At 39.7% G+C, this 19,072-nt stretch overlaps 1 protein-coding gene across 1 annotated transcript; it reads right to left on the bottom strand.

Moving 5' to 3' along the window:
• Positions 1-3,731: 3,731 nt before the first annotated feature.
• eomesa (eomesodermin homolog a) lies at positions 3,732-7,550 on the bottom strand. The gene is made up of 6 exons (XM_086062432.1): positions 6,637-7,550; positions 6,210-6,364; positions 5,482-5,603; positions 5,099-5,257; positions 4,950-5,011; positions 3,732-4,870 (listed from the first exon to the last, which is right to left on the bottom strand). The coding sequence occupies exons 1-6, from the start codon at positions 7,329-7,331 to the stop codon at positions 4,117-4,119; spliced, it is 1,947 nt and encodes a 648-aa protein (XP_085918558.1). The 5' UTR covers positions 7,332-7,550; the 3' UTR covers positions 3,732-4,116.
• Between the last annotated feature and the right edge of the window lie 11,522 nt (positions 7,551-19,072).

The following is a 19,072-nucleotide window of genomic DNA, read 5'->3' as shown; positions in this document are numbered from 1 at the left end:
TAAAAAATGCCTCATTTTTGGAGTTCGAACACCCAAGCAAGGCAAGCTAAGCCGAACATATCCTGAAAACAGGTAGCCGAGTGAAGTCGAGCAAAGCCGAGCAATGCCGAATGCTTACGTTGCGGTAGTTGAGACAATGCGCTGCTCATTTCCAGTCAGATCGTAAATACTCCCAGAGTTGCTCCATACTCGCGAGTGCATTGAGATTTTTCTTGACGACAATTATCTTCGCCATGGGCCCAAAGAAACACAACAGTGCCAGTGGCAGCAAAGAAAAAAATATATATAAGAAGCCCGGTTAGCTTAGTCGGTAGAGCATTACACTCTTAATCTCAGGGTCATGGGTTTGAGCCTCACATTGGTCGGTAGTTTGTTTGGGCGGCACGGTGGCTTATTGGTTAGCACGTTCGCATTCCAGGGCAGAGGACGTGAGATCGAGTCCGGGCTTCGGCCTTCCTGGGTGGAGTTTGCATGTTCTCCCTGTGCGTGCGTGGGTTTTCTCCGGGTACTCCGGTTTCCTCCCACATTCCAAAGACATGCATGGCAGGTTAATTGAACACTCCAAATTGTCCATAGGTGTGATTGTGATTGCGTGAGTGTGGATGGTTGTTCGTCTCTGTGTGCGCTGCGATTGGCTGGCAACCAGTTCAGGGTGTACCCCGCCTACTGCCCGAAGCCAGCTGGGATAGGCTCGAGCGACCCTTGTGAGGACAAACGGTTAAGAAAATGGATGGATGGATATATATATATATTTCGATACTGTAAATGTATAGGATTGTATGTCGAGAAACATTTCTTGGGAGGAGTAATATGGCGGCCTCATGGCTTCAAGTCTTGGCCTATCTATTCAGATCAGTGGTTCATCTTCTTTGCTGATTCTTCTTCTACGCTTTCCACACTCCCTGTGGCTGCACTACAGCGCCACTCCAGACTTGGCATATATACAGCCATTAAACGTCCTCAGCGTCTTCTTTTATCCTGTGACTTGGATAAGCTATACAAAATGGAAAACAGCACTGACAAACAAATTGCTGACACAAGTGCAAACATTTTTATTGTTCAGTTGCAATCCCCCAAGAGACTTTTTTTTTTACAGCTTTCCTGAAAGGCCATGGTAATCTACCTTGTTAGGAAGTGTTAATTGGAGTAGGACTCCTCCTTTTGTCAACAAGTCTGACAACAGAATTAATTAGAAATCCATCCGACATGCAAAGCAATTCAAATTGGGTTCTCTGTATGGGGGAGGATTGAAAGTAAGACAAACAGGTGAGAAGGACACATGGACTACACAAATATTATGAATTCTCTTATAAAAGGCAGACTTCATGTTGAATAATTAGTTAAAAAATAATGAGTAATGAGTATAGTTCAAGTAGGCATGGGCCAATATTACATTCCGACGGTATGATAACCGTGACCAAAACTATTGCGGTATTAAAATTACAGCACTAAAATGATCTTTAATTTTTATTTTATTTTGGTAGATAAAGACATTATTTGTTTGTAATTGAACACAATCTATTTTAATTTACTCAATTTTATTTTTTTGAACACAATATTGAATATTTGATCCAAAAGAAACACCTACCATGTAATGTTAAATATATAGATGCATGTTAACATTATTTTTTATTCTTCTTGAGTAAGTAACAATGTCCCATCACTGGGAGCTATTTTTTAGTACAGACCAGTGAGGGACTCATGTTGTCCTTGGGGCTAACTAGTACCTGCGCGCACATTTATTTTACTTTATTTCGGACAATGCACATTAATCAACAGAGCAAAAAAACCCATCTGTTTTTGAGTATTTGGTTTTCTCCCTCCTTCCTCCTCCATTGTGTACCAAGAATGAAGAAATAAGTTAATTGGAGGCCATTAACTTCAAACTTTACTCAACTCTGCAAGCAGCCGATCATATTGTGCTCTGCTTAGAAGTCCCCTCAAATAAGAAAAGAGATCATTATATTACCCCTGACAGCCAATATTAGCGGTTATTGTAACCTTGACTCTTTAAAACCACATAAACTGTAAAACCTGGAATCAGCTCATCCCTAATTTAGAATATGTCCATCCATTCATTTCTGTGCAGCTAATCCTTTTTAGGATACTTGCTTACCTGGCGAAAGGCGGACAACTGTGACTGATTGCCTGTCAATTGTAAAGCCTTTGTTAGTATACTGATTGGGAATTAAAGTGAAAGTCAACATGGCCCTTTTCATTAAGGAGAGACCGGGGCGAGTTGTATCACGGGTAAGTTGTCACATTGCAATTTTCTTCCCCACCAGACGGCGCAACGAAAAAGTGGAATACTAGTTTTCTACATGGTCAGGAATTGTGTACAGTCTGAGCTTACAACATTGTAAACTGAGATGAGTGCCAGTTATTTGTTTTGCACAACTCAAAGTATTTTTTTTAAACTTCATATATTTTGAAACAGTACGACGCACATAGACAAATTCTAGCAGCAAATTATTTAGACTCGTTAGAGGAGAGATTCAGGCATCTTGTCATGCCTCATTCACTGCTCTGTTTTAAGCTAGCTTTAAACTAGAGCAAGTATTAGCCAACATGGTAGTTTGGGGCAACATGTCTCAGTTCATTTTGGGGTTTGTTGTCACATATGCAAAGAATGGGCCAATGAAAAAAGCACCTCTGGGAACTTTAGTTACATATGCCAGAATTGTTATTCAGATGATGAGTCTGAAGAGTGAGAAAATTAATTTGCCATGTTCTGTTTCATTGTTTATAAATAGATTTTTTCATTTGTTGGAACTACAGTATGCCCACATGTGAGGACTGGTTTAAGTTTCATGATGAAACATCCATCAATCAACCGAAATGCTTTTTTAAAAATTAAATTTAATCTCAAATTTCCAGAAGCAAAACAGGCATTTGAGGCTGAGAGCTACGGCCTACATGCCAGCAATTCCTAAGGACTCTAATCTATTTAATAAAATATTTTTTTGTTTAAGTTTACTCAATAGCTAGGGTAAATTTTCAAGACCAATGATAAACAATTTCTCTGGCTGTAAAAACAAACAAACAAAACAGGAGAACAAGGATAATTTTGTCCTTGTTTTATTAGTTGCAAAATCCAGTGTGACATCTTACTCCATGTAGTGTGACAAGTTACCTGTTGGTGGAGCAATATGTCACATGTTCACTTCCTCTATTTGATGGCTTATAACTCTGCATTGACACAAAGTATGAAAGTGTCATAAATACAAAAAATATACCTAAGACTTTGGTCTTTCATCTGGTATAATCTGTGTTTATATATGACACATTGATTTCAATAAATATATAAAAGTATACAAAGTGATACAACTAGCCCCGGTCTCCCTTAAAGACTTGGTAATGTGCAAAGGCTTTTGGGTTTAAATGTTTTTCGTAATAATTTATTTCAGTGCCACAAAATAACTACAGTGCATGATTGTGGCTTATATTTTGCATACAATTTTCCTTGATTTGAAAACTGAATGTGTTGACAGTGCTATATGTGGAAAACTGACAGCCTGACTGTAAGAAGCCGGTGCAGCTTATTTGCATGATCCATTTTACTTTTTCACAAGTCATCTGTAATGAGAACCAATGAATTCACTAGAAGGCCAGGACTGATATGACTCATATGTTGCCAGCTTCAAATGGGCAAAATTCTATTCCATCCATTTTATAACTGCTCATTTTCTTGGTTATTTTGATGTTCTATATGAATAAATCATACACAGAAAGACATTTGGAAGATGCTTTATGAAAAGCAGCTTTATTTTTCCATTTAATAACACCTCCATGAAGACAATTTGTACAAGGTACATCACATTCTAAAGTGCACAAATACTGTACAATGGAAACGACTTAAATACACACGGGTGGGGGAAGAACAAATCCCATTTGTTAAAAAAAAAAAGATTTAAAAAGGGACATGCTTGTTTAAAACCAACAACCACTATGCATGTTTCTGCTCAGGTATGAGAGAGGGGTTGGCCTGGGAAAATAACCTTGTGCAGCTTGCTTGGGGGAGCAACACTAAGCTTTGGCACCTTTAGAGAAAAGAGAAAAAAGACATTAACATGGAATGGAGAGCACTGTTATATTTAGTTTGAATAAATGACAGTCTTAGGGGCTTGTGTAGAATGCATAATAACCCATGCCTTTTGGGTTGTCCTTATTGTAATCCTCAGTGCTCAAATCTTCACACTTGATGGTCGGAGAGTTCTCTGTGCTGGAGCCCCCGGGGGACATCCTGCGCCTCTTGCACACCATGGAGTAGACGCTGGAGTCGCTAGAATCCACCGATTTCAGCGAGTGAGAAGTCTCAATCCAGGTGGCCGCAGGCGGTGCGCTTTCCTCCGGCAGCTTGTCTTTCGTGATGCCCAGCTGGTCCTCTGCAAAGGCTGGCGGACTCGGGCGAGGGGACCAGGGAAGGCCTGTGGTCATCTTGCGCTGGTACGAGCTTCTTGTGCCCCAGCCGGCTGCCATGGAGGCAAAGGCGGAATCGGGGTAGTAGCTAAGGGCGTGGGACGTCTGTAGGGATAGAGGTTTGATGCCGTAGGACAGCAGACTACTGGTGGAATAGTCGTTGTCGTAGGACAGGTCCAGCTTGTTGGTGCCCGGCTGCTGGACCGGGGGGACGAACCAGCGTTGGGCTGAGGCGGCAGCGGTGACGTCCTCGCTCTGTGGCGACAGGAGGCTGTTGGTTTGGGGCACGGCCCGTTCGCTGCTGTAGAAGCGGTTCTGTGGTAAGTTATTGACAAACTGGTCCGGAAAGAAAGGTTGCATGGCATAGCGAGCCCCCGGCACTATTTGGGTGGATCGGGGAGAGTCTGTCGGCGATGGAGTCAGCCTGTCACCCTCTGGGGCTGTGTACATTCTGCTCAAATGAAGAAAAATTTGACAATTAGATTGGAAAGATGCAAAAATGGAATGTTACCACAAGTGCAGAAACCTACGAGTCATAATTGTCCCGAAAGCCTTTTGCAAATGGATTGTGGTCAATTTTCAGCTGTGTGATCTGAAAAAAGAAAAAGAAAAAAAACACTCATTAAAATACAATATCTATATTTTCATTGCAAACAGCTAATATAGTTGAAATTCTTACATCTGTGTTCTGGTAGGCGGTGACGGCTATAAACTGGTTCTCAGGGAAGGTGAAGGTTTGAGTTCGGGCCTCGTTGCTCATGTCTTCCACTCCATCCTCTGTCACCTCAACAATGTGCAGCCGTGGTTGGTATTTGTGAAGCGATTGCAAGACTATCATCTGCAAAAGGAAATGCACATGAGCAGCTTTAATGCAACACTAAGAACAAAACCAAACTGATTTCGCATCTTAAGCGATGAGGCCTAAGACAAGAAAAATCAAGCCTGCTTAAGATGACTGTTTTTCCAAACAGTAAATGTGCCAAAAATTACCCTACACTTTTATGTAGCTCATTTAAGAAAATTAAAAAAATTAAATTAAATTAAAATAAAGACAAAAGCTACCTGTGTGTTATTATTGTTGGCCCCTTTGTTGTTTGTCAGCTTCAGCTTGCCAAAGGAGATTTCTTGCCTCATCCAATGGGCACCGGTGTTTGGGGATTCAGGATGAACATGCATTTTGTTACCTGTAAAATTGAGATCACATAATAATGAATGTAAAAAAAATATGCAACTTGCACAATTTTAAAACGAAGAAAATTTCGGCTTTCAAATGTTATGCATTCTTCTTCATTCCTTTGTGTCCGATTATCTGAAGTTTATCTCAAACGTTACAGTAAAATTTGAAACAAAAAGTGAAACAAGCAAATCAATGGACACCTTTATTTTATTTCATAGCAACAATTTTATTTTAATTTCCAACAGTAATTCTGTTCTTCATTTTAAAGCTTTGTTTCATTAAAATAATATAAAGTTCAAAAAAAACAAAACACTAGTAGCGTTTTAACTAAATAATTCTTGCTCAGAAAGTTATTTCTAATTATAAAATGCGATCAATTAAATCTTAAAGCCAATTCGTTAAATTTACCATTTCACCATATATATTTTTTACTCGTTAGTCACCCAAGAACGTGTTTTGTTCAAGCCTTTATGATCTAAATCAAAACCAGCGATGTGACCAATCTTTGTCCTTATTTAATCCTAATAAATGCAATTCTAACGAAATATACATTTTCAAGAGGTGACAAATCCACGTTTTGTTATTTATGTATTTTTTTTATTTTTAAACACACCTTGCATATTATTGTCCGCTTTGCCGCAAGTGACCCACTTTCCGCCTTGAAAGCGCCAGTGATTCGGGTCCGCCAGAATAACTTCTACAAAAACATTGTAGTGAGCCGTGAGGTTCAATCCGGTGATGTTGAAGCTCAGGAACGGGAACATCCGTCTGGGAAAGGTGCAACACATTTTTGATTTATTATTATTATAATTATTTTAAAACATGTTTTCATCATTGTACGCTATTTTTCTTTAAGCGAATTGAATGCGCAGAAACGAAAAATACATTTACCACACACACACACACACAAATAAATGAATGACCAAAAACAATAAAGTCAATTTGTACTCGTGCGTAAAAGTGAAAACGAAATAATGTACAGTAAATTTAATTTTGGATAAAAAAAAAAAATATATATATATATATATATATATGCCTACCTGCCCTGCTTGGTGATGATCATTTCAGTCTGGTGCCGGTGGAACTTGAGCCACAGAGGCCGGTTGCAAAGATACACCTGCGCCCTCGGGCCGGCGCCGGAGCCCGGCAGAGACATGGAGCTGATGCCGGTGCCGGGGTACGACGGATACAAGCAGCCAGGACCCTGACTGAACTGGTAGCCCCCGCTGCCGAACTGACTCCGACCGGTACAAACGGACGAAGAGGAGAAGCCGGCGGGCGGCAGGACTGATCCGTAGTGGAGCGATGCCGGGTACCTGGACCCGGTGGTGCCAGTGTACACGGACCCTGTTTGCCCTGCGTATGGGAAGAGGGAACACGGACTTGCCATGTCGGAACTCGCCTGAGAAGACGAGATGAAATAGCGATCAGAACCAAGTTCGTCTAAGTTGTACCGCCGGCCGCTGGTCAACTCGTCCTCCCCGAGCACCGGGGAGCCTTTCCTCCCATCGGGGCCGGTTTTAGCGTACGTGTCCCCTTCCGGGTCACCCATCATCCCGTTCCCCACGGTCGTCAGGTATTTCTTGGGAGCACTGTTGATCTCCGGTTCCGCCCGCTCCACTTCTTGATAATCTAGTTGCGACGGCGGCCTCGGGCTGTTATTTGCACTGTCCGTCGAAGAGAGGTTGTAAAAGGTCTTTGGGAGCGAACTGGGGAGGATGTGCTCTAATTGCATGTTTCTGAGGACGATTCAAGAGTCCAGTGAGGTCAGTGTGAGCCCCCCCAAAAAAAGAAAATAAGAGGCGCCCTGCTCAGTTCTGGGGACTTGCACGCCACCCTCCAGAATCAGTGATGGGGCGGAGGGGGTTCAGAACCTTTCTCCTTCTCTCCGTCGGCTTTTCAGATCAGATGATGGCACAGACATGACTTTCAGAGGCTCTTATAAGATGTAGTCCTCTGCATAGCCAAATGTTTGGAAGCGTGAGGGGAGGAGCTTTGACGGGAGCGTGCGGGGGCACAAGGCCTCTTCATTCAACCAATGGCTGAGCCGCTGCTATAATTCAATTACAAATCCCCTCTCTCTCTCTCTGTCTCTCTGTCTCTCTCTCTCTCTCTCTCTCTCTCTCTCTCTCTCTCTCTCTCTCTCTCTCTCTCTCTCTCTCTCTCTCTTATTATATATATATTTTTTTTAGAAGCACACTTGACATGTCGCGGGTCTTTTTTTGTCTTTTAAAACCTTTGACAATAAACAGCACATCTGCAGATTATTGAGATTTCGTGTTTCCACGTAGAAATCCCCTTAGAAATTTCACTCCAAAAGACACCGCCATTAAACAGAACTTCGTCCAAGCGAAATATGTTATTGTGTTGTTCTCATACACTGCTCTAAATGTGTTCAGTGTCGACCTTTTGGGCCACATGCACGTCCACGCAATGAAAGTTTACATATTCACTCCAAAGGAAGGGGAGAAAAAAAAATAATCCACACGCACGCGCGCACACGTGCACCTGGGTTCCTTTAATTGGCCTCGTTGCCTTTATTTGACATCCGGGCCAGCATTGACTCAGCGTTGATTCTCGAAATGTAAATTGGAAATAGCACTAAATAATTTTTTAAAAATCATGATTGTAAAACAAACGCGTAAAAGCCATACAGTTTATACATTGCAACTAAAAAACAAACAAACATTAAATTAGCATTGTCATATTAGATTTATTTTTATTTTATTGGTAAAAAACAAACACACACAAACAAACAAAAAATGTATATTTCTTATAGGCTTTATGTATTTTTATGACTTGTAATTGTCTGATTTCTATCGATCTCAACAAGTCTCTATCCATCTATCTATCTATCTATCTATCTATCTATCTATCTATCTATCTATCTATCTATCTATCTATCTATCTATCTATCTATCTATCTATCTATCTATCTATCTATCTATCTATCTATCTATCTATCTATCTATCTATCTATCTATCTATCTATCTATCTATCTATCTATCTCTAGCAATTACAAACGTGGCCATCTGCAATAAAAACATGCATTTGACCTACTTAAAAAATTCTCACTGGGTGCCGAAATATGCTCTAAATTTGAGCTCGTTTTAATAATAATAATAATAATAATAATATAATAATAATAATAATAATAATAATAACAATAATAATAATAATAATGAAATATTGTGACCAACGTACACTAAAAATAAAATACATGAAAATATGAATGAAATATTACATCACTATACTGATAACACAAACGTGTCATTAAATATTTTGTATGACAATACTGTGCGAAATATTCTCTCTCTCTCACGCTCGCGCGCGCGCACGCACGCACGCACGCACGCACACACACACACACACACACATACACACACACACTGAAGAATGGGCAATGCACAAGGAATATTCTGGTTGCATACCTCAAATTGTGATTGCATATCACCACCTTCTTATCACCATGTATGCAGACAGTGACCTCTAGTGGTTATTTCAGGTGTAGCAGTTCACATACTTGACAGCACGAGAGCACGTTTTCCCTCCTGTTATCACACTTGCATCACCGCATCATTCTCAACTAAAGTCAACTTGTGACCACGTGTGTGTATCCATATGTGTATGTGTGTTGAGATAAAATAGAAGTAGCGGACAGAGATGAATCCGGGAAAAACGGGGATACAAATCTGTGAAAAGCTGAGGGAAGAATCTCGGTTGGAGGCTGATTGGCTGGTGCCATAAACCGGACGAGGAAGTCGGTTGCTGGGCCATCAGGGGACTGGAGCTAATTGCACAGCACACACCGTCTGCCAATCAAAAGCGGAAACCCTTCCCCAAACTGCAGGCGAACACCAAGAATTCAAAAAAGTGTGCTTATCCCTAACATAACCAGATCTATATGTTGATTTTTCTAAGACAGAGAGCTGAAACTCAAGAGTATACCCTGGAGAACTATTCACACACAGTCTTTAATTAACCTATTACGCATATTTTTGGAATGTGGGGAAAAGCTACAGTAAAAAATAAAATTACACACGCACTGGGAGAACATGTAAACTCCACATGAGCCTGTTAGCTAAGATTTGATACCAGAACCTCATGTCTGCAAAACAAACCACATACACTTGTACACCGTGTTGCTCGAGTCAGTTATTCATAAAATAGTTTAGGACATGTACAAATGTTGCAATGGAGCCAGAGTCCAAATCTCTTTATTATTTATTTATTTATTATTTTTTAGATTTAAATAACACATTTCATACACAAGGCAATTTTGTTTCACACAACCAAAAGTGCAATACCTAGAATAATTAGCAAACAGTTACAACCAAAAGATTTAAAGACAGTTAAATGCAAAGTAAATAAATAAAAATAAGCTTTTTTTTTAATGACTAAATAGTGAAATTGATTAAAAACATTCTTAAAATAGGCTACCTTAATCAAAGGAAACTGAAAAAAAAGTATCGTTTTAAACCTGGATTTAAAAGTATTTATACTTGGGGCTGACTTAAAATGGCAGTTTATTCCTTTTGCATGCAGCACAACAGCTAAATGACGCTTCACCATGTTTGCTTCGAAACCTGGGCTCCACTAATTGATGTGAGTAGGTTGCCGCTTGATGCACACACCTGCCAAATGTGTAGTCTCCCTTTGTACCTCAGAATTATTTATTCACTTTATGATCTTTGAAAATCAAGAAAAAAAGAAAAAAAAAACAGCTTTCCCCCCACCCAATTCTGATCAACAGAAAATTGTGCATTATTTAGTGCCATCTAGTGGTGAACTACTAGAATGCAGCAATTTTGAAACATACACACTACGGTGCCTCAGAGAGACTGCCCGGTGAACGGGACCGGCAAGCAAGAACTCACTGGAAAAGCTAACAAGAGCAACTAGCACAAGCTAGCTGGAGCAGCTAACAAAAGCAGCTAGCAAGAGAATCTAGCAAAAATGAGCGAGAGCTAAGCAGAGGGAGACAAGCATCATAAAACTGTATTCAGAGATGGCAAATCCAGGTCCAGAATGCAAATTGCCTGCCACGGTTTGGCTTTAGCTCCTGGTGCTAGCTAGCTCCCTAGCAGGTAAACGAGGACCATGGAAGCTAGCTAGCTAGCACCTGAGGCTAAAGCCAAACTGTGGCAGAGTTTGTACTTTCTGGACCTGGTTTTGCCACTTCTGACTGTATACACGCACAAGCGGCAGAGGCTAACTATGTTAGCGAAGTTCTTCTTCTTCGGGTATCCGTAGCAGAAAGATGGCGGTGAAACATGGCATCCACCTGTAAGGCGTGGTTTGACCCATCTGATATAATTAGCGATTACTAGACCTACGATTATATAAAAGAAAGTATGTTGATGTGATAAGAATATATTTTTGAGGGCATTTTTTGGAATTAGTAGTGTTTTTTTAAATGAATGAATTATCAGTTCACCGCTAGATGGAGCTAAATAATACACACTGCCACTTTAAGTAAATTTAATAGTGTCTTTTGCTCACTTGAAAAGTGGATGGCTTCAAACAAAACGTGCTCTGTCTTGAGTTTAACACATAGTTGAAAATACCATGAAATAAAAGCTGGAAATTTCAACTTGTGTCTCATATTCATCTTTCCATTTGGAATCCGAATGTCTTCGGTATACAACAAAAACAAAGGAGCTGACCTTGCCGTTCCAATACTTTTGGAGGAGACTGCACTTACTTAACGGCCCCCTCACTTATCAGCATACAACCGATGAGTGATGTGACATTAACATCTGGCTTTCATGACCTGACTTTGCGATGTGTCTAGTAAAATCGACTACTGTATCTGCAGATTACTTCACATCTGATCATGGTGCTCCAACCAGATTTTCACCAAGTAACAACATCATGTTTTTTACTACCGTGATCTAAGTATTTTTCCAAAATGACCCCTTAAGACTCTGTTGCAGCTTGAAAGCGAAAAAACAAAATAAATGTGATTTACAAGCCACCTATAAATAAACTAATTCCAAATGAGGTAGATGTTTAGATCCTCCTCATAAAGGAGCACCCACTTGTGACCTGTCAGCATGTTTCTTGACCACCTATAAAAGTCCAAGTGGATCTGAGATGACCCTCTCTGGCCCTGGGCCAGGGCCCGCGCGACAGGGGAAGGGAAGTCCTACCATATTGTTGTCAGAGTAGATCATCAACAGAGCACATGAAAGGAATACATTCCAGGGTTTATGGGCCAAGGTGGCTGCCGAAGCCTTTGCTCGGGACAGAATTCATGTACCCCATTGCAAGGATTAATAACGCAAGTCTCATTAGAGATCCCCGCCACCAAGACCCCTGGAGGGAGGGTTTGCTGGGAAAAGAACCAAGAGCAATGTGTGCCACGCCGGATCCGCGCTCCTTCGCAAATCATCACCCTTGAGAGCACTTTTATTGGAGGGAATTTATCTTGCAAGTTTATCAAAGATGTTCCCCCGGTGTATTTTCATGTGAGCCATTTGAGCAAACCTGAGACCAGTCCATAAAGCATGGTCGTCCATAAAGATAATGGATGGCTAATGATGATGGATTTCATTTGTTGGTACATATTGCTTTAACACATTTTCTTCTTGTTTGTTGTGTGCATACTGATAGCAGTGTCATTTATGGGCGAGCACGGAAATGCGCTCCAAGCACTTTAACCGTTCGGAAAACTCGGAAAAAATTTGCCGTTCAGTTAATTAAAACGGAGTGCTTCTGCACGCACGAGGGGATGCGCTAGTGTGTCAGGTAATAGGAGACGGAAACTGTACTGGCAAGATGCAAGAGTTGTTGTCTGACAGAGGATATAAACGGCTGGCTAACGTTGATGTTAGCTAGCTATGTGAGCTAGCGAGTTGATTCTTACTGAGCCGAGTTGTTGTAGGTTAACTTTAAATGATAGTAAATGCGACTTACTAGCTATAAAAGCTAATTTAACAGGTGAATTTCTGTTTTTCTTCGATTGTTTTATAGTTATCAAAGTGTTTTTCATTGAATTATTAAAAGATTTCGAGGAAATGAACAATGCGCAGTAGCGTTAGCTTCCTTACAGCCGTGATGACTTTTTTTCATTTGGTTGTTTGAATTATGACCTAGTAATGTTTTTAACACAAACATTTACTGTGATTATGGATTCCCCTATTTTATTTTATGTACAAATTTGGGTTATGTCGCTGCTGTTTCAGCAGAACTAAATCGTAACATGATGACGCCCTTTAATGTTTTAAATTTTACAAATTGCCCTGACAACACAAACCATAAACCTCAACAATTGAAGTAACAAAAAGCAATGCAGGCATTTGGCAGGGAATAAATCAAATCACCAACTACAGAATCAAAAATCTGGACTGATACTTCAATTGCTGCAGGGTAACTTCTGTGAGACGTGTGCTGAAGACAGTAAACCCCAAGAAAGCAACAGGCCCCGACGGAGTACCCGCTAAGGTGCTCAAAACGTGGGCTGAACACCTGACCGGACTTTTTACCACAATCTTCAATCAGTCCCTGTCACATAGCATCATCCTTGCTTTAAAAGTCAACCAGCAATGACGGCAGGGCTGATGCAATGACTTCTTTGTAGTCATTTTGTAAATAGGGCATTTTCTTCAATTATATATCTCTTCAATAAAATATGATTTGATATGTATCTCGCTGGATGATTCGGTTCGATTTGATGCACTTGCGTGTTAAAAAAAAAAATCGGTACAAAACACACACACATATATATATATGAGGAATTTTAACAAAAAACGTTTGTACCGATTTTTTATATATAAATATTTTTTTAAAGCATATTTAATGCTTAATTTCTTCATCATATCCATTCTGTGACAGCAACAAGGTTCTGAGGCAATATATTATTTTCTTTGTGATGTAAACCACACAGGACGTTTACCCTTGACTGGCCTAAATGTATATTATAGAATCTCTATCCAAAGAGAATAAAACTATGTAAAGTATATTCATGTTTGATGTCTTTTGTTGGTTATTTCAAATTTCATTCCAGCAGAGCAAATCATCATGAAATAATAATCTTTTCCATCCGCAGCCAGTCACAGTGAGACCCACGGGAATGCTCTTTCTATATATATGCAGCATGTTTGAATCCCTGGAAATACAATGAAATACATCAAGTTGCATAAAACCGGTGGATTGGATATTTTCGCCATATCGATATATACATATACTGTAAGTTTCTCTGTCAGCGTGTTGCAGCATGCATGCGTGTGCACAGCTTTCAGGGGGCAGTGATAATCCACTGACAAAAAAAATAGGGGGGGGGGGGGATCCATGCAGCGGCATTCATGGAAATCGGATTGAAGCTGCACTCACTGTATTTGAATCCCCAAGGCATGATAACATGATTTTTGGATTACTGCATTAGAAAGTGTCACCCAGCACCTGTGGGAAAAGAAGAAGGAAGAGAGTAACATATATCGTTTTAGGCATCCATGTTATCCTCATATGAGTTTGCTATCTGTTCCCAAACTTTCATGATCTATACAGAGGAGCACTATACTGTATAATATTAATAACTGCATGAGCTGTGTAACAAAGCCCAGTCTCAAGGAGATTTATGGGGTGATTCACCCCCTCCAAAATCACCCTAAAAAGCTGCCCCTGTACTTGTGTATAAGATGGTCCCCTGATTTGCTGGCATCCTTTTTACACTGGCCAACTCTTTTTTTTTTAGACTAGACTTAGACTAGACTCAGATTTATTGTCATTCAACAAATACAACATCCCAGATGTTGTCACCGAACAAAATGTAAAAATTGCACATCCTGAAATAAAAACACAGAAAAAAGAAAACTATACAGTAAACTTAAAAAAAACAACAACAAAAAACAAATAAACCTTAATTTCAAAATAACAATACAATTTACACTTTACACTTTTGGGAAAGTTTTAACTCGGAGGTGGTTTTCATGGCTGCTGACAGCCGTTTCTTTGAATATTCTCTAGTTTTAGAGATATTGATATTTTCAACAATGAATTGCTTCATCATTCATTTGGGGATATCAAAATGCTTGTAGTTTATTTATTAATAAAAGTCAAACACGCTTGTTGTTTACTGCTAATATTGCCAAATTTTCTGATTTTTTGGGGGGCTTAATTTTCACATGAAAATTAATAAATAATGAGTAAAGTTAGCCATTAAGCTGCAACACACTGCCAGCAACAACTTCAAAATAAACGGCACTGATGTCAGTATATTATTGTTTATGGAAAGATTCTATATTGAAGTTTGCCTGACCACTTGGCTGCGTGTTCTATCATAAATTGTTGCTGCTGCTAGCGTGACTAGTTTTGTCCACCATGAACACGCAAGCATTTAAAAAAAAAATTGAACTACTTCATATTAAATAAATATGAAACATTAGACATTAAATGTCATGTTGAAATAAAGGTATGCTTTAAAAAAATTAATAATATTATTATTATTATTTCTGCCAACTCAGAACTGGTTGACATACATAAAACATGACTTTAAAAAATATATAAATACATCTAAATATATAAAAAAATATAAATACCATGATACAATCATGGATATATATTTTTTTTTCATGGAAAGAATGCATTGTATTCACAGGATTTTGGTACTCAGTGTGTTTAATTTACTGCATTGTTGATACGAACACCAAACAAAAAGGAAACATAAACAGAAACTACTAAAGTAAGAGTGTAACACCAAAGAAGCAATTTCTTATTTGGCGTATGGTGCCACTCCAACATGCCCTCTTAAATAAAGGTCTGCTACAATATGAACCTCCGAGCTGATTGTGACCCTACTGCATTAGCCTCAGCACCACAGTAAGTCATTGTGTGTTTAAACTGACAAGGCCACGAGTACATGCTAGCTCATTGGCCCGACTCTCACCCTCACCCCCATTTCAGCGTCAACCTTTGTTGACCCATTTCTCTTAGTCCAGCCTCTTTGAAAAGCAGCAGAATTGACATAAGGGACCAGCGCAAGCTAGCAGGTGCTAAAAGTTTGACAGTGTAGACTGGATGTATGTGTTCTGGGGCATGTGAGGTGTAAGGGGAGGGTGACGCAGTTGTATCGACTCAGCGTTAAGCCTTGAAGAAAACACTTGGTCGTGCAGTTGGGCTGAAATTGAGTGGGGAGGGGATGAAGGTCCCACACATGTAGCGACCATGGCCACCAAGCACAGGGCAGGAGCACCCATGGTTTCCCCACAGCACAATTACTGCCAAACAAGCTGGGCTTTTATCACATTGCTCACCCAGACTCAGAAACTACATTTCAAGAGGACTTGCTTTTTTTTCTTTCTTTTTTTTGGACAGGCAACACAAACAGATTTACACCACAGGAGTATTCTGATGCTGCTCCTCCTTCAATGTGGTTAAATCAGTGAGTCAGAAGTGAGAATGTAGAGTTTTAACACATCTCACTCTCGGTATGAAAGCTTCTAAAGCGATAAAGAGGAAAGCCCTAACTGACTTGCTGTCTAACAGGCAGAGGCATATGCTGAAAGGGAGGCCATGTAGAAAACATAAAGTTGTATAAGGTGGATTCCATGGAGAAATTGCACCTATTTGCATTAATACATGTAATAACAATGCATATATTTGTGGAAAGTGCAGAATTTCACAAGTTACTTCATGTTAAAGATTAGATAGCTCTTAATATGAAAAGAAAAACGCACTGAGCTGTCACCAATGTCTTACAAATGCAATAATGCCATCTAGTGGCAGAAAAATGACCTCAACACAAATCAATATCACACTTTTTTTTCTTTTTTACAGTACAGTACATCTTTTAAATTATAACTCAATGTTATGCATTATTATGAAATTACTGTATCAATGACTAAAAGATGCAGCCACATTTCTGTTAGTTTTCCCCCCACTTTTATGTTAACAAGATGAAAACTACTTAAAAATAGATTTTATTGTATATTTAGAACAGATATAAAATGTACGATAAATCATAAATTAACTATTGAAGTCATGCAATTAAGTCAAGCAATGTCAGATCATTTTAAAGAATTACCTATATATCCCAATATAGCATTATTCCATGTAATGAATGGCAATTTTCTATTCTTCTAATTCCTACTTCCTGATCGCGAGTACCGATACCTTGAAATAAGGCTGGGTATCGGCCTGATGCCGACTCGACCATCCCTAATAATAATAATAATAATGAAAACTAATTCAAGTTCAGATTCCCTGTTTTGGTAAATTTGTCTTTATTGTTATTATTTGGTCAAATACAATATAAACGACTTAAAGAAATGCCAATTATTCACTGAAAATGCGCCCGTTTCTGTACTGGAGAAATGCATCCAGCATCCATTAGATGTAATTAGAGACCACAGAATGCTTTTGTATTAAAACATTTGCAGCAATTTGGCAGCTGTTTAATTTAGATGCACTGGATCATGCCATGCACATACATGAAAACACACACACACACACACACACAGACACATATATGCATACACAGAGGGACCTCGGAGCGGCGGACACCTTCAATATTGAACTGAGACCCAGGCCCGGTTTTCTGTATTTACATGTAAATGCTCTACAACAATCTGCGGCCTCTTTCTCCTGCTCTGTCCCTCCAGCCGTCTGGGCCCGGGGAAGCGAGCCGCTTGTCAGATGGGGGACCACATCAGATGGGCTCTCGTGGTTACGGAGCCAAGCATTCTGAGGAGAGGAGAGGCTGCCTGCCTGGCAGCCACTGAAACAGCAGGGACTCCCACATAGCATGGACATGGTCCATGGTCTTGTCTTCTTCATGCGCCGGAACGAACAGAAGGCCTCGTTTGCTAAGGGCTGAGTGCAAAGTGGATATTTTCCATTGTCAAGTTGAAGGCCACTCATGTTCAAATCAATTAAGGGTGGCGGGGGGCGGTTTTTCTAGAAGAGGTACAAGAACCTGGTCTCTTCCTTGTGGGTTGAGGTGTCATATTTGACAAGTATATGTGTGGATGTGGAGGGGTGGGTGTCAAGGATAAGAAATTATGAACAGCAGTGAGCATGCATATCCAAGTCTCATGCCTGCTTGCCTGTATTTGTTCCTTATGATCGTCTGTCGAGTGTTTGGGTGTCCTTCTGTGCTGGCGGGTCAGATACGGCGGAGGTTTGCACACAACTTTCTGTCTGGCGACGAGAGCTTGTTTCGAGGTTCATCTGATGGGTGAAGACCTTGATACAACAGCACAGACGACATAACCCATAGACACACATAAAACTCTAGAGTAGACTTTGAACAAAATATGGCGTGCAGGGAAGATTTTCACTGAATCGGCTCTATTTATATGCGTTGAATATTCTGGAAGCCGTTAAGAAAATGTTTTGCGACTGAAATCAAAGCTTAGCATACTTCAAGAAAATTATGGGGGAAATCAAAATCTTTTGTGGAGAACGCATTCCCTCAACGAGCAAATTACAATAGCCTGACTATTCGTGACAGGGTTGGGCAAAGTATGGCCTATGGGCCACATATGGTCAGCTGTATTCTTTGTTCCGGGCCATTAAACATTTACATCATCATGCGTCCCGTAATATTTTTTTGCATTATTTACTGGTAGTTGTTTTTTTTCTTTTAGAAAATTGGTTAGATAAAGTGTTTCTTGATTAATTGTTATTCATTAATCTCATTAAACATTTACTCCCAGCCATTTTTACTGAAGCAACCCCATTCGCTCCTGGCTGTTTTACTGGATTTTGACTGATTTTGCAAGGCCCACAGAATATTGTGTTCTATTGCTATACGTTTTCGTTTTGCAGCAATTAGCATTAGAATATAGTTAAGTTTCATCATTATTCACAAATCTGTTTCAAACAGTGGGGAAAGAGCTTGTTGATCTCGTATACTCTGCTGCCACCTTCTGGCCGTTTTGGTAATAACTACCGTTGCTTCAAGCATTCTCTTCAGTTTAGTGGCTGCATCAAAGCCTTCTGTATGCGCTAGTATAAAAAAAACATACAAATACGTTTTGGGGAGATTGGTAATATTTAAAATAGAACGTATTTATACGTTTTGGGGAGCAAATTAGTTAAATAATTGGTTAGTTAGTAGATTTAATTTTCTTTTGTTTTTTTTACTGTGGACCCTCACTAGTTGCAGTGTATAGGTGGTGGTCCTCAAGTGAAAATCAATATATAATTGACGGCCATTATAAATGCCTTGAGGGGACAGTGTTTAGCTCAGTGGTAGAGCTCTTTCCTACATGCCATTCTCTCTGTCCTGCTTTCTGTCCAAACGTCAGCTGTCCTATCATTAAAAAGTCAAAAGGCAAAAATATAACTTAATTAACTAACTAAAGCATTGACAAGTACCAAATCCCCCTTTCTACAATTATTGAAAAAAACAGGGATGATGAACCTAAAATAAGCATTTTCCTAGAAAATTGAGGTTGGCTCTCCTCCCCCAAAGTATTGAATGGGTGAATCCATGGATGCCAAACCGTGAGTATTCGAGGGTCCAGTAAATA

This window comes from Leptonotus elevatus, chromosome 19, assembly GCF_054856555.1.
Source record: "Leptonotus elevatus isolate MCC_2025b chromosome 19, RoL_Lele_1.0, whole genome shotgun sequence".
In the NCBI taxonomy this organism is placed as follows: domain Eukaryota; kingdom Metazoa; phylum Chordata; class Actinopteri; order Syngnathiformes; family Syngnathidae; genus Leptonotus; species Leptonotus elevatus.
Note: the sequence above shows the minus strand (reverse complement) of the source record. Positions and strands in the feature narration are given on the sequence as shown.

What these genes read in the sequence shown, in the direction of transcription:
- eomesa (XM_086062432.1), bottom strand. Translation starts at nt 7,331, where the DNA reads ATGCAATTAGAGCACATCCTCCCCAGTTCGCTCCCAAAGACCTTTTAC. An exon ending in ATCATCACCAAGCAGGGCAG is followed by an intron (nt 6,365 to 6,636) that starts GTAGGCATATAT and finishes CACCTTTCCCAG; the next exon opens with ACGGATGTTCCCGTTCCTGA. An exon ending in CCGCCTACCAGAACACAGAT is followed by an intron (nt 5,012 to 5,098) that starts GTAAGAATTTCA and finishes TTCTTTTTTCAG; the next exon opens with ATCACACAGCTGAAAATTGA.